Below are 15502 nucleotides of genomic sequence, written 5' to 3'. Positions count from 1 at the left end.
GGCTCATTCTCATTTGAATCTCAAAGCATTGTCTCTGTTTATTTTTTAGGTGGCGGAGGCAAAAGAAATGGCCGAAGTAAGAAATGGAAGGACATGCTTAAGCTGCCGCACATCAGTCAATGTGGAGAACTGAGGCAGTCCATTGGTACGTTAACCACACAGAACGCTGTATCAGCTTGTCATGCACTCTTAAATAGTGTTTCAAGACCATCCCTTTCAGTCTGGTCTCCAATGAGCGCGTAGTTTGTGGTTGCGCACCCTATTAAATTAAATTGAGGTGAACTTTATTCGGGGCAGTAAGGACGGTTTGTATGATGGGAGGCCTCTTTGAGGACCATGGAAGAAATTACCATGTATGGAATGTAGAACTGATTCCAGGAGGGGTGACAACCTTTTGTTAAAAGGGAGTGGAATACTTTTCTTTTAGGATAATAAGAATCTAGCCTTATGTTCATTTAAATATCCCCTCTAATTTGAGATTTGTCATTAGTGTTCCTCTCAGAGAGATGATCCTAAACATTTGTAGCCTGAGAAAGTGCTATAATACAGAAACATGACTCCCTATTGAACAGTTTGCAAGTCTTTGTAAACCTTCACAATACTTCACGTCTCTGTACTTGTACCATTGTACTGTGTCTGAAAAGACGTTTTATGGTGCATGGTATATTGTATCGTCCATATGTTACTGGTTCGTAGCCAGAATGGCGACTCAGTCAATTAGAACTCAAATACCTGAGAATCTGCCAAGAGTTTTCAACCCCCTCCACCAAAATGTTTTTAAATACTCAGAAAATTATTTAGGCAAGTCAGTTTATTTATACACAAACGCATCTGGGTAATGCATCCTGTTTGACAACTTATGGAGACTTCCACCTACGAAACTAACACCCAAATCATACACTACCTTCTGTGTTGGAGGAGATCCAGGGCCTTTCGTCCATCATCATGGTAGTATTTAGCTAATGAAAGGGGCAGTCTATACCGTGAAATTTCTAGTCCCAAGGACAGTTGGCACACAAAGGCTGTAACCTTTGTAATATTTCTGCTCTCAATCACTGCATATACTTCAAAATGATTACATTCTAAGAAGTTATATATTGTTAGTTTGGATCTGAAGATGCCTTTTTTCACATTCCAGTTTGCCTCAAACAAAAGTAAGATTTAATATTTGTGGTGAGGAACGAAAATTACCAGTTCTATTAACGATCAGTTTAGTGTTGGAAAAGGTCAAAAAAGTCTGTTTGCAGTGCCTGCAAATGTATGCACTCTGTGCCTGCAAATGTATGCACTCTGTGCTTGCATATCCATATATGGATAACTGGTTGATGAAGCGGAACATGTTTTACAAACGCTAACTTCAGATTAGTCTAGTAAAGCAGCTCTTCCATCAGCTTTACCACACAGTCAATATAAAAAAAACATCCTCATCCCTACATTTTGGGTGGTGGAGGGAACTGAACCTGCTGACATGATTTCCTTTACAATGATAAAATCAATGCATTTGTTGGAATTAATGGCTTCTTGCAGTTTTGTGTAATTTTGCCTTCTTTTATATGATGCATAGGCTAGTGTGGCTTGATACATGTTAGTCACATGAAGATAGGTTATTGGAGAATTTAGTGTTGATAACTGCAAAGGTAAAGAAATGCTGGTAGTTGCAGAACTCACACAAGTTTTTAAATAACAGGCCATTTTCAGACCCAGATGCACAGGTAATCATAGTAATGAAACATATCAAGGGGGTTTGAGGAAAGAGTTCACCAACACTAGCCACTCCTGAAGACTGTGTCATTGATGGACTTCTGCAGGAAATCCCACTGTTAATCGAAAATTCACACGAAAGGCCTAAGTGGAGGAGGCAGGCACAGTTACACTATCCCTAAGTAATCAATCCAAGAAACTAAAACATCCTTGGACCAAAAATATTCGATCTTGCATATTTATTAATTGGCCAAAATATGTGCCAAAGGTGACATCTGTGGGAAAGAGTCACCCAGCAGCAACCATGCCCTCCTACCTCACCTTCCTACCACTGCTCAGCCAATTGCTGCTCAATCCTACTTTTTACTAATTCCTATGGCACCCCCTTGCCTGTATGACCACGGCTTATGTGGGCAATGCCATTAGCAGCTCTTTTTTGGGACCTGTCCAGGCCAGGAAGAACTTGCGGCCTGAATGCCTGCTCCTGAAAATATTGCATCAAGAAACTGCCAGGTAAGATTACCAAGATTTACCTCACCAAGCACTTAATACAACCCACCCCGGCACTCACACCTCTAATACTTGTATCCCAGAATCCCTGCTTGCAGTTCCAACCTGGTCCACTCACTAATACATACCCTCAAACTGAATACCTCATGATTATTAACACTCAGTTCACTGTGCTCCTTGCTTCAGACATCACAGACCTCATCACTCTCCACAACCCATACACAGTCTTCATCACAGAATCATGGCTCAGCTTAACATCCTGCCACATACCTGGATGTGCATATGTCCAAAGGCTACATCACTTATCCTGCAGACCGTACCAAAGCTGTAAGTAGGCCTTGCTGTCATCCACAAGCCCTCTTAGTCATTCGCCCTAGAGGAATGAACAATGCAGAAATCTGTGGAGCTCCTCACATGCCCTTTCCCACTGTGTTATTCAGACATCCACCTCATCGAAAGACCCGTAGACAGACCACCATTGCAATTTTCACAGCGCAAACAAGAGATCTTCCACTCTAGCCTCTGACATCAATATCTACTACTTCAGTACAATCCTGGAAAATCACATAAGTATCATGCCTCACTCAAAACATACAGCCTAAGTCATATGCACCATGGTACTCCAGAGAGCTGATGGTCATCAAGCAATACCATCCACAAACCAGGATATGAATGGAAGAAAAGTAAATCACATATGACTTTACACTACTAAAAACACCCTTCCCCTGGCATGGAAAACTTACCACATGAGTTATTCTAAATTAGTACACCGTGCTATGAATGATGCATCAAACAGAAGAAGAATGCTCTTCCAAATGAACAAGTATTGTTTCAGCCCCTTTCCAGCTCACCGATCCCACACTACATCTTCTAATTGAAACTCTATCACCCTTTTCTTTACTGAAAAGATATAAATAAACAAAAAATAACAACACCAAGAAACCAGTAAGCCCACACCAATGACTTTAGAATTTTGTGTAGGTTTTAACAATGCATAGTTTTCCAATTTCGTCCCTTGGTTTAAAACCTATTTTATTCACAAACTACAAGTTGGTAGAAATCACAGAAATAGGACATTTTGATCACTACTTAACAAAGTTGCAAAACTAGTGGTGATTTTTTTTTTTATTTCCTCCCTGCTTGTTTCTAAAAGAAGAGAAGAGCATTACCTCAGCCTAGCGTTTGCTGAGCTTAATACCAAGGCTGCTCAGAAACACGTAGTCACAGGTCCAGTTGTTTTTGGGTAGCGGATACACTATCAACATTAGTACTGCAAATGGGCTAAAAGAAGCTTGAATTCTTGAACCCATATTGTTTTCTTTATTCTTAGCAGACCTTTCCTAAGCTTTTAGGGCAACTGAAGGCCTGCTTTAGGGTTTGTCGGAGGGGTCACTCTGTCACAACAGCGATGGATATCCGGTCTGCGAAAGATGCCATTATATCCTATGGGATTCATATTTCAGCAGACTGGTTATGTGTCACCGTTGTGATGAAGTAAACCCCGCCAAACTTTAAATCAGGCCCTATGATCTTTACAGCAAACTTTCTTTACTCTGATCATTGGCGACAATATTCAGTGATGGGGCAAATAACTGACACTGGGAGACATCAGCAGTGCCTTTATGCTCAGTGCCAAAGCGCTCAGTTATGGCTTGTTATAAACAGTGTTTATAACGAGCCACGACTGAGGTCTGTGGAGATGAGGCTGAAGGCAGTGTGAGTTTCTCACAGTGCCTGTCAGTGGGTTAAAGAGGATCATGTGCTATAAACAGTCACTAAATTGCTAACATGCATTACATCAACGTTTTTAAATTAACGTTAATGTAATGCATGTTATTGTTTTAGTTACTGTTTAAATAGATCAAATAAAAAATTTTTAGTTACCTACTGCCTTCACGTCCTCTGGTACTGGTGTTTTTCTCGAGGTCCTAGAGCAAATCACCGCTAACTAATCTAGACGCTGCTCTCCTGATGTTCCTCAGCATGAGAGAAGCACCCGGATTGGTAGGAGCAGGCTTGCTCAGTGCTCTTTCAGGCACTGGGTGCCTGTACTTTCTCTCAACCTGGCTTTCTAAGACAGCTTGGGTTGGAGAGGTTTAACGTGCACGTCAGGCTGGTCGGCGCAAGGCAGCCGACCAAAGTGGGCATGCGTACTTAAAAGTGCTGTTACCACTCCACCTCCCATGCTGCCAGTCAGTAGGGATAGCCCCACCACGCCCTCACAGCTCTAGCTGGCAGAGAAAAAATAAAATGTGAATAAACTGAGTATATTATCATTTCATTTTTCACTTTTGCTGCGCCTGCAAGATAGGCAGGGCGACGCTCCTCCGCTCATATGGAGAAGTCGCCTCTGGTGATGATGTGGGTAGCTTGGACCTCGCTCCGGTAGATTTCTAAAGGCAGTGTGATGCTTTGGCCTTAAACTCTTTATCTAAAGCTTTGACAATCATTGCACAGGAGAATGGAATTTGGAAGAATAGAATATCTGCTTATTGGTGCTTTAGGGTGGAACTTTAATGATTATCCTTGAATATCGCTCATTGAGGATGATATTTACACAAAGGCTGTTGTTGAGAGTCAAATGGGAAAGTGAAAGGTGCATGTATCCGTGAGGGGATTTGTTCGATTTACAGCATCCTCTCTGTCGTCCCCTTGTTTAAATGCCTGTAATTGTAATTATGTTCAGGCAGGCCTATAGGGCAATCAGGCAGTGCCCAGGGCTTGTCTGAAATGTCAGTATGTGGGACGATTTTTTTTCCTTTTTGTGGGCCTGTTTTGTAGCCAGATGGGCCTTTTTTACTTTTGATTTTCCCAATATTAAAACAATCATTGCCTGCAGCAAGCTCAAATCTACGCAGTCTTCCATAACTTGAAAATCACTTATACAGCATATATTTTTACAAGTTCAAAACTGACCGAGTTTGCAATCATGTGCTGCTTTTCTTTAGCTAGCTAATTCACTCATGGGACAACTTTTGCTTTGGTGCCAGGGTTTATTTTCTGTTCCAGTCTGACCTTGATTATATATACAAATTGTACAGTATGGCTTCCATATCATAATGCTTAAGGGTAATCTCTGTCAGAGTTGAAGGAGCAGTGTTTAAAGCATGTGTTGGCACATGGTTGTGACTGAGTGTAGTATAGGTTCTCCAGATATAAGCATAGACGTATGAAGGTGCAGGCAGAGGAATTTATTAAAATACAAGTCCACACAAGTGCAGGCAAGAGCCACCAGTAAGAGCTGCAGTCCAGTCCTGCGTGCAGGAGAGAATGCTAGACTGCATCACAGCACATTCATAGCAACAGGACCAACAGATATCATTCAAATTACACAAGTAGACTACATTGAATACAAAGTTAGCAATCTAAGCAATATCCAGTAAGTAAAGGCTAAACAACAATGCAACACCCACTTCCTAATGAAATATGAACAAAACCAAAAGAAAACAAATATAAAATAAAATCCTTGTGCTTTGCAGATAAAGTACTATTTATTTTAACGTGTTTCACACTAGGGCCAGAAAGCTAATATCTACTGCACACACTAATATCTTCAGCAGATACAGAACTAACCAAAGCTCTATGAGTGCATATTGAAATGCTATCTAAATTTGAATACTGATTGCAAACATCACTTGAATATTGCAGATTGGATGCATTGCTTTCCACAACTGAAGAATCACCATGTACAACAAGTGTATAATGTGAATTGTCTAATTACTCATCTTGATGCAATTCCCAACCTACACAGCTGTCTTCTGATTTTTAATATTTCTTCTCTCTTCTGATAAGGTTTTATTTTACCACCGCTCCTTTATTCCATCATCCTTTAGCTCCTTGGTTCTTGAGCAAAACTGCAGAACGCATGACTTTCATAATCTGTGCAGGATCAGAAAAACTTGAGTCCCCCCGATGGCTTTCTTAGGATTTTACAAGCACCCATTCCCCAATATCAAAATCTTTTTTGAGTTTGAAGTTTCTCAACATTTGTTTCTATTTTCCATACCTATGTAAAAAAATTCTGCGAACACGTTTATCAATAATTGTGCAATCTTGAACTTGAGCCATCCAGTTTGGAGTAGGACAGTCTTTGGCTTCTCTTCCTTTTAATAAGAAGAAAGGAGAAAATCCAGTGATGGAGTGAAGTGTGTTTACATAACTTGATACCATGCTTATTTAAAAATTCAGTCATTCTTCTGGAGATAAAGTGAGTGCCGTTGTCGGAAACCAAAATGTTTGGATTTCCTTCAATGAAAAAAACTTTAGCCAAAAATTCAATAACAGTGAATGTGTTGGGATAGTTACAAAAGTCATGTTATCCATTTTTAATATAATCTACAAATACAATCAAATATTTCATGTTAGAGGGTAATCTATGAAAAGTTCCAGAAAAGTCAATAGCTTTACCCCATGGTCGTTCAGGCAAAGGATTCATACTAGTTTTACTCTTACTAAGTTTCCAGTGCTTGACAGATACCAGGCATTCACCCCATTTATTCACAAATTGCTCTACACTTGCCTCCATTCCAGGCCACCACTAATATTGCCATAACAACTTCTTAGTGCCCATCATGCCAGGATGACCCTTATGCGCAGTACTCCTCAATCTCTGGCTTAAAACCTCAGGTGGTATGAACAAACCATTTTCCAATGTTAACTCTGCCGAAATCTGTTCATAAGGGACTAAACTTTTGCATATGTTCCTGACTGGTGGCCATCCCCTTGACATGTATGTTTTGACCTCATTCAACACTGGATCATTGTTGGAGGCTTGAATCCATTCAGTTTCTGTGATAATAACAGAGGAATGACTAGAAGCATCTATAGCAGACACAACTCAATATAGATCCTGGTTTATATCATCATTCGAATCACACTTTAATTGCATACATGACAAGCAGTCAGCCCTAAAATATTTCCCACCTTGGATACGCTTAATGGTGAAATCATAGTCTTGTAATCTAGATAATAATCTAATCCGTCTATCTGAAGCCTTTCCCATGCCATTTCCGTTCATAAGGTAGATAAGCGGTTTCTGATCTGTGATTAAATCAAAATGGCGTCCCCCACACATATGGTTTGAATTTCTCTATACTCCAGACACAAGCTAAAGCTTTCCTTTCAGTAGTACTGTAATGGAACTCAGTTTTATTTAAAGTCCTAGAACTGAAAGCTATAATAAGGTCTCTCATATGATGAGATTGACTAATTACAGCTCCCAATCCAACCGAACTGGCATCGAAAACAATTGCACATTGATCAGTACTGTTCAAAGGTTATAAGGCAGGAGCATCAATAATCATTTGTTGTACCTTTAAAGGCTTTTTTTTATCCATCCAAACACATTTATCTTTTTTTCTAATTGGACATCTCAACGATTCCATAGCACTAGCGCATCTTTGAAAAAAATCAAGCATGATATTCGCGGAGTCCCAAAAAGGATTTCAATGAATCCTTATCAGTAGAGGCAGGTGCTTTACTAATAGCCTCTATTGAATCTTGTTGTGGTTTTGTACCCTGTTCAGTTATAGTGTGAACCAAGTAATCAAGATTCTTTACAAGAAACTTACATTTTCCCTTTGAAACAGTCATTCCTCTTTCGTTTAAAATACTTAATATATTTTCCAAAATGTCATTTTTGTTCAGTGATATTCTTAGCATAAATAAGACTATTGTCCTGGAACACTTGCACACCCCTGACCCCTTTAAATAATGAGTCCATTAATTTCTGGAAAACACTAGCTGCAGATGCTAGTCCAAATGGTAGTCGAAAACATTTTAAGGCACCAAAGGGTGTGACAAACGTAGTCAGCTCTTGACATGTTGGAGACAATGCAACTTGGTGGTATGCTCGTTTAAGGTCAAAAATGGGAATATTTTTATTAAGTGACCTTAAATCAGCACACAAGTTCCCATTTGCCTTTTTGGCTAAAACAATTGCCGACACCCATTCAGCTGAATCACAAGGATGTATGATACCATCCTTGCATAACTTCTCTAACAGCATTTTCAAATCTTCTCTCGCAATGGGAGGTACAGGTCTGACTTTGTGCCTTATAGGCATTGTATTAGATTTTAGCTTGATGTCATGAATAATGCCTTTGACACAACTTACTTTGGCATCAAAAACACTGAAGTACTTAGCAAGGATGCGATTGAGATCATCTTATCCCATATACTCATCAATCATTATTTCAACAGATGCAATAGGTAAGTCCCCCAAAGTTAGAGGTTGGTCACTTCCAGGTTTTAGTATAATATCCATTCTAGCTAAATCACCCCATCCTACTATATCACGTCCTTCTCTTGCAAGATATATTTATGTAACAATTTTATGTCCTAATGCATTCACACTGTCATTAAAATAACCCAACCTATCAATTTCTTGTCCACCAAAAGCTTTAGGATGAATGTCTATATCAGTAAGGAGCTTATTAACGTTTTTTGAACAAAACATTGTATCAGATAGAATCGTTATTGGTGAACCTGAATCCGCCATTAAGTCCACGTATATATTGCCAATTTGTGCAATGCCTAAAGGAGCTTTAAAGGAAGTATTATATATTCAATCGATCATCAGTAGTTAAAACAGAAATTGTTGATCATGTCTTCTTGAAATTCTTCAGGTAACAAGTCCAAAGCATTGACTCTTACTGAAGCATTCATAGATCTGATACTGGTTTTACATACAGTTTGAAAGTGTCCCTGTTTTTTTTACATGTATTGGATTGTCTATTAATAGCTTGGCAATTTGGGTTATTTCCTAAATGTTGTTTGGATCCACATCTGTAACACATAATTTTTTTTTTTTAGGAACTTGTGTTTAATTTCCCTTTGAAATTATCATGCAACACATTTCTGTTGACACAGTCAGAATCATTGTTTACTTCAGTTCCAGTAATAATTTTTATTTTGTTGAAATTGAAGAACGTTCTATACTCTTGGCTATACCAAGTACTTCACTTAAAGTAGGGTTTCTGCATGATAAGACGTTCTTGTAATTTCTTGCTGTACCAGTGAAATACAAACTGATCACATAAATAAATATCTAGATTCTCTCCAAATTCACATTTGGCAGCTATAATACATAAACTTGAAATATAATCTTCAATTGTTTCCTCAATAATCTGTTTTCTATGTAAAAAAAAAAAAAAAAAAAATATGCCTCTCTATCATAGATGATTGTTCACAAAATCTTTTCTCAAGTCTTTTAACAGCCTCAGTATACACAACCCACGGAAAAATTGACCAGGAGATGGTTCAACTTCTGGAAGATTATCAAAAATGTCCGGCCCAGCATCCCCCAATAATCCAAACAAGAGAGCGTTTTTTCTTTCACCAGAACAATTCTTACCATCAATAGTAACTATAAAGTTTTCAAATTACCTACACCATTTTGGACATTTGAGAATTTGCTTTCCTGGATTCTGAAGGAAAGGATTCATTTGTAGTGTAATTGGTTTTTCATATCCAGAAATACTGAGCACTAAATAAAGTATAAATTAAAAAAAGCCACCTTGAGGAACAAGTTGAAAATGTAAACTGGATATACCGTAGCAGGTATGCAAACAGTCAATTCCTAGGGAGGGCTGCTTATAATGGTTGCACATATGTTAATTTAAAAAAATAAAACATTGTGGAACACAAGTTGCAGCACCTAACTCAATACGAGGAGCGCATACTGTTTTTTTTTTTGTTTTTTTTACACGTATTATCACTGTATTGCAGAATTCCTTGCGGTACAACATAACGTAACCGCAGATCCAGAGTTCCTTGCTACTAAGGAGACACAGCCCAGAGTTCTCTGCAACAAATCGTCACAGAGTGTAAGATAATGGCCACTAAGATCGTGCAGTGTTGGAGATATACACTTGCGCTGAATGATCCGTTGCAGTAAGTGTTAGTGCGTGTTATTTGAAATAAATGTAAATGCGATAAAGAAACTGTATTACACCAATACTAAATAAGATCAAATGCAAACAACACAAAATCGGATCCAGCACAACCTGGCCATTTAGTATAACCATATAATGCCTAAGGGAATCAAATATTATTAATTTTGTCCTCTTCACACTGTATCTTTGGTGGGCTAAAATGATGATCTGTACGTACCCCCGTCGTCAATAAGGTAGTAGAGGTTCTCCAAGTACAAGCATAGACGTATGAAGGTGCAGGCAGAGGAATTTATTAAAATACAATTCCACACAAAGTGCAGGCAAGAGCCACTGGTAAGAGCTGCAGTCCAGTCCAGCGTACAGGAGAGAATGCTAGACTGCATCACAGCACATCCATAGCAACAGAACCAATAGATATCCTTTGAAAGAACACAAGTAGAATAAATTGAAATGAAAGTTAGCACCTTAAGCAATAGCTAATAAGTAAAGGCTAAACAACAACAATACTAAGTACTTGCATCTCAGACTTAGCTTGTGTTCTTTAAGCAGCCAAAGCAAACTTTCAGGTATCTGTCCACTGTACACCTACCCAAAATTACCAATAGCTGGTCTATGGTATTGTGATCTTAGACGATATAAGTCAACTCAATCTAGCCTTGCAGGAAAAAGGTATTTTAGGTTGTTCCTCGATTATAGAGTGGATCCTTTGGTAATGCGGTTTGAGGCTGAATTACGCCTGAACACAGGTGAAGTAAAAATAGTATCAGAAGTCACTTTGTTGCCCAGAGCATCGGTTGTTTCAAGGTGAAGAATTCTTTGAAATCTTTCTTATGTGGCAACAGGCACGTGCCCTAATACAATTCTACCTTTTGTACCTGATGTAAATCTTAGACTTGTATTGTTGAAGTTGAGATTGAGAGTCTAACTAAAGAGGAGACAGGAGGGAACAGAGATGCCTAGCTGCAACACAGGCCAAAAAGACCCATTATTGCATATTCTAATGTTAATTCAGAAGCATAAGAGTCTTTATTTAAACACGGTTTTTATTGCATCAAGATTATGCACAATAGAAAGAAGCACTACAATGTTTAACTGATTTGAAAACCTCTGCTATTGCTTTTTCAGGAGCTAGAGCTCTTCAGAGAAAATCATTAACAGTGGTTTATATCTGCAGTCTGGCCTGGTTGTCAAAACCGTACGCTGATGATATCCTGCTATGTCTAAAAAAAAATCTAGAGGTGAACCTCACATTGGTGATGTTAAAATGATAAAATTTGGACTATATTCAAAAGTAAATGTAAACTGGAATACATCTGAAACACACGCCATAAAGCCATGCTCAAGACCAGCAGAATTCGAATATCCTTTATATTGGAGTAATTGCTCAATCAGATATACATAGACACAATAAGACACAGTTGTGTATAAGACACAATTATGGTCCTGTAATGGGTAAAATAAATACAGAAATTGAATGGTGAATCCAACTTTCTCTGTCAATTGCAGGCAGGATAGCATTAAATCAAATGTTAATCCTTCCTAAACTCCTGTACCTATTCATTATTCCCCTTCTGATGAGAGAGGTATTCTTTACCACTTTATGAACAGTACTAAATAGGCTGATAAGAGCTGGTAAACTGGCGATATTAAGATAGTAAATAACGATGTTTCACTTTGGAAAAAGAGGCTTTTCCATTGCAGACCCGGAGAGATATTATTTAGTAGCCCTGGCACATGAGACCGTGCCACCTCTATTTATGCCACATTGAATAGCTGAAACAGATGTTGTTGATTTTTGGAACATTACCTATCTGTCCAAATACATATAAAGCTGTATGTGTGTTTGTGGTTTTGGAATCAGAGCAACTTTGATGCAGTTTGATGAATCTGCAAGAATTGCCCACCAACTGTGCAACTGGCAAATTTTTGCCATGTCCACTTTCCTGCAGATTGTTGTAGGTGAAAAGGGAGGAATGCCAAAAATATGCACTTCCCAGAAAAATTCTCATAGGAAATGTTGCTCTCTGCTTCCGTTTTTGGCAACCCATCCTGATTTTGGGGGATCCTGGAGACCAAGATTAAATGAATGTGGGTGGGACCTGAATCTGCCATACCCTGCCCATTGTCACTGAATAGTATGAGTACTGCAGGCAGACAGGAATTATCATTTGTAAGTCCTCTCCCCCAGTATATATCCAAGGAGGAAGACAATACAGCCATGTCAATATATACCGTTGTTTTTAATTTTTACTCTTTATCGCCAAGGCCATGGAGAGATGGCCAACATTAATCTAAATGCAAAGTCAGCTAATTTGTAGTCATCTAATGTTACATTTGTCATGCGTAAAACATTTCAAGCTATAGTGAAGCTTTTAAGAAGATGTAATGTGTGTTTGCAAGTGGCTTATCTACTAGTGTATGTTGGCACTGAATAATCCTACATACCCAGCTTGTTACACAGCTCAATGGTACTCATTTGTTGATCTCAGATGGATAACAGGCTGAGTGGACCTCCCAGGATTCGAACCTTTGACCAAGTGGTCAAATGCAGCTTCCTGGAGTGGATGCATGTGACCGGGTCAGCCCGATCGTAAGCAAGGCACCAGCAGGACAAGAGTTGTTTTCGCGTTCCCATGTTGCCATGGGAACGCTTTCACGGCGAGGCCGGCATTTCGAGGTTGCCTCGACAACCTCCGATGACGAGGGCACAGCGGATTGGCCAGCGGGAGGCCAAAGGCCAGGGATTCCCCAGAAGGAGGGGAGAGCGGCAAACGAGGAGGGAGGAGCGGCGAGCGAGGACGGGAGAGCGGCGAGCGAGGAGGGAGGAGCGGCGAGCGAGGACGGGAGAGCGGCGAGCGAGGACGGGAGAGCGGCGAGCGAGGACGGAGGAGCGGCGAGCGAGGACGGAGGAGCGGCGAGCGAGGACGGAGGAGCGACGAGCGAGGACGGAGGAACGGCGAGTGAGGAGAAGGGCGGCGGCGGCGGCGGCGGTCGGAGAGGACAGCCACACAATCCGGAAGGCAACCCCGAGGACGGAGGGCAGTCCCACTGGCCGGGAACTTGTGGAGACGACGCCAGAGTGGTGCCGGAGCCCACGGGGACCAGACCAGACGACAGCGGGACCGGAGACCAACGAGAGGACCTCCACAGAGCCAGCCACGGCCCCGGAGGGTCGTGGCTCTGGAAGGTACGGTCCTTGTGGACAACCAGAGGGGCACCTTAAAGAGAGACAAGCTGGGGAAGGGAGGGAGGCGGGGTGAGGGGAGGACAGGGAGGGAGTCAGAGGGCACCAAAAAAGGGGGGGCACATAACGAGCACCAAAAATAAGTACGGTTAGGAGATAAGGCAATAGAGTCACAGCCCACAGTCCTCACTGGCACTCCCCTTCCTGAACCCATTCCCCAGTATTGCAGCTAAGTAAAAGGACGTATGTAACGGTCTTCATTCCACTCACCATCGGTATTTATCCTTTTTTCCCCTGTATGCTGCCCGGGATCATGAGGAAGATCCAAATCGCCACCTAAAAGGAAAAGAGGAAGAGAAGCACGCTAGGAAGACGAAGCTCACCACCCAAAGAAGCAATAGTCTCTAAACCCCTTTACCTAATCCTATACATCCTTTATTTGAAATAACAAATAAATACTTACCTTAATAACCCAAGCTGCCTCTACTGAGTGTCTGTACTGTTGGGACTACTACAGTGGTGTCAGAAGTGGGATTTTTTTTAAACCCCTCCTCTTGGCAGTCCAAACAGTATACACAATGAGTGAAAGCCCGTCCTTAGAGACCATGGTCAAGCAGCTAGCGGAGGGGCAAAGACACTTACAGCTGGTATGGGAAGCCCAACAGCGAGAAGCTAAAGAGGATCGGGAGGCTCTGCAATCTGCTCTGAAGAGTCAGGCGACCATACTGGCTAATAATCAGCTAGTCCATGAAAGCGCGATGAAAAAACTAACTGAGACTATTGCCGCGAGTAAGGTACATCCGAACGTACCTAGTTCGGTACTACAGAAATATCAGGAGGGAGAGGATCCAGCGTCCTTTTTTACCAATTTTGAAAGAGTGGCTTCCTCCGCCCTGTGGCCGGAAGATAAGTGGGGACAGTACGTTGCTCCCTTGCTCACAGGTATCCTACAATCAGCGTATCAGGCCGCCAACCCGGGTGGTGATACCCCTTATCAAGACATAAAAACTAGTATACTGGAAAGGGTGGGCCACGATGCAGAATATTACCGAGTTAAATTTCGTAAAATCAAATGGGGAGTCAATGAAGATCCTAGAACCTTTTATTTTCGAGTGAAGGATTTGGCATTGAAGTGGTTAGGCCACGTAGGAAATAGTCGGGAGGAGGTTCTCAAGACCATCATACTAGAGCAATACCTAGACGGTCTGCCACCGTCTACAAAACACTGGATCAGGCAACACCCAAAAGTGGACACGGAGACGGCCATTGATCTCGCCTGTGCTTTTCATCGGTCTACCGATGTTAGGAACCCTCCGACACGAAACATCCTTAAACCGGTCCTTCCGAACCCAAAGACCTTGTTAAAAAGTCCACCCGACCACCTAGTACCACGAAGATTTCCGGAAGGCCCACCTACAATGGGACCCCAATGTTATAATTGTGGCGAATGGGGACACATCGCACGTATGTGTCCGCAAAAACAGGATACCGGGGAACCAATGGAGATAGGAATGACAAGACGGAGGGTACTATGTACAGGAAAGGGTGCTCTCAAATTTAAACTAATGATAACCGTTAATGGGAAAAGGGTGTATGCCCTGGTGGATTCTGGCTGTAGCCAATCGGTAATCAGAAAAGACGTGACGCATGACGACGCAGAAGAGAAACAATGGGTAACGATATGTTGTATACACGGAGACAAGGCCCAGTATCCTATAAAGATGCTTCCAATCGTGTGGGGACCCTATCAGGATTTCCTACCCGTAGGAATAATGCCCCAATTAATTGAGGAGTGTATCATTGGGACAGACTATATCCACTTCCAAGAGTTGTTGGACCACGTCAGAGATAACAAGGTAGTCAAAGATTGGTGGAGAGAGGCTCCTTTTGCAGAGAGTGGTATAGAGTGTCCAGCTGATCGTAGAAAATTGTCACGAAAGGAAAAACGACATGAGAGGGAGGAATATCGGAAGACTGCAGGTGAAACATCTTGCGGAGAAATAGTGGCAGAACTTCAAGAAGCCCCTAGTAGTTTTAGTCAACAACAGAGAGAGGACCCCTCCCTTACCCACGCTTGGAGGTCAGCCGTACCAGAAGAGACCGAGGAGGTGGGTCCCTACTTTGTAGTACAAAAAAACTTATTGTATCGAGTAACTACCACACGGTTGGGTATACGTAAACACCAACTTCTAGTACCTACCGACTATCGGGA

At 41.2% G+C, this 15502-nt stretch overlaps 1 protein-coding gene across 2 annotated transcripts in view; it reads left to right on the top strand.

The window, feature by feature from the left end:
* The window catches only part of GRK4 (G protein-coupled receptor kinase 4), a 327289-nt gene that overhangs the window by 87042 nt on the left and 224745 nt on the right, over positions 1-15502 (top strand). For both annotated transcript variants that reach the window (XM_069203507.1, XM_069203503.1), the window contains exon 2: positions 50-145. In XM_069203507.1, the coding sequence (XP_069059608.1) occupies positions 50-145 (96 nt within the window). The remainder of the gene's footprint in view (positions 1-49; positions 146-15502) is intronic.

The sequence above is a fragment of the Pleurodeles waltl genome, chromosome 1_2 (genome assembly GCF_031143425.1).
Source record: "Pleurodeles waltl isolate 20211129_DDA chromosome 1_2, aPleWal1.hap1.20221129, whole genome shotgun sequence".
NCBI lineage: Eukaryota > Metazoa > Chordata > Amphibia > Caudata > Salamandridae > Pleurodeles > Pleurodeles waltl.
The sequence above is the reverse complement of the archived record's forward strand: the minus strand, read 5'-3'. Positions and strand labels throughout refer to the sequence as shown.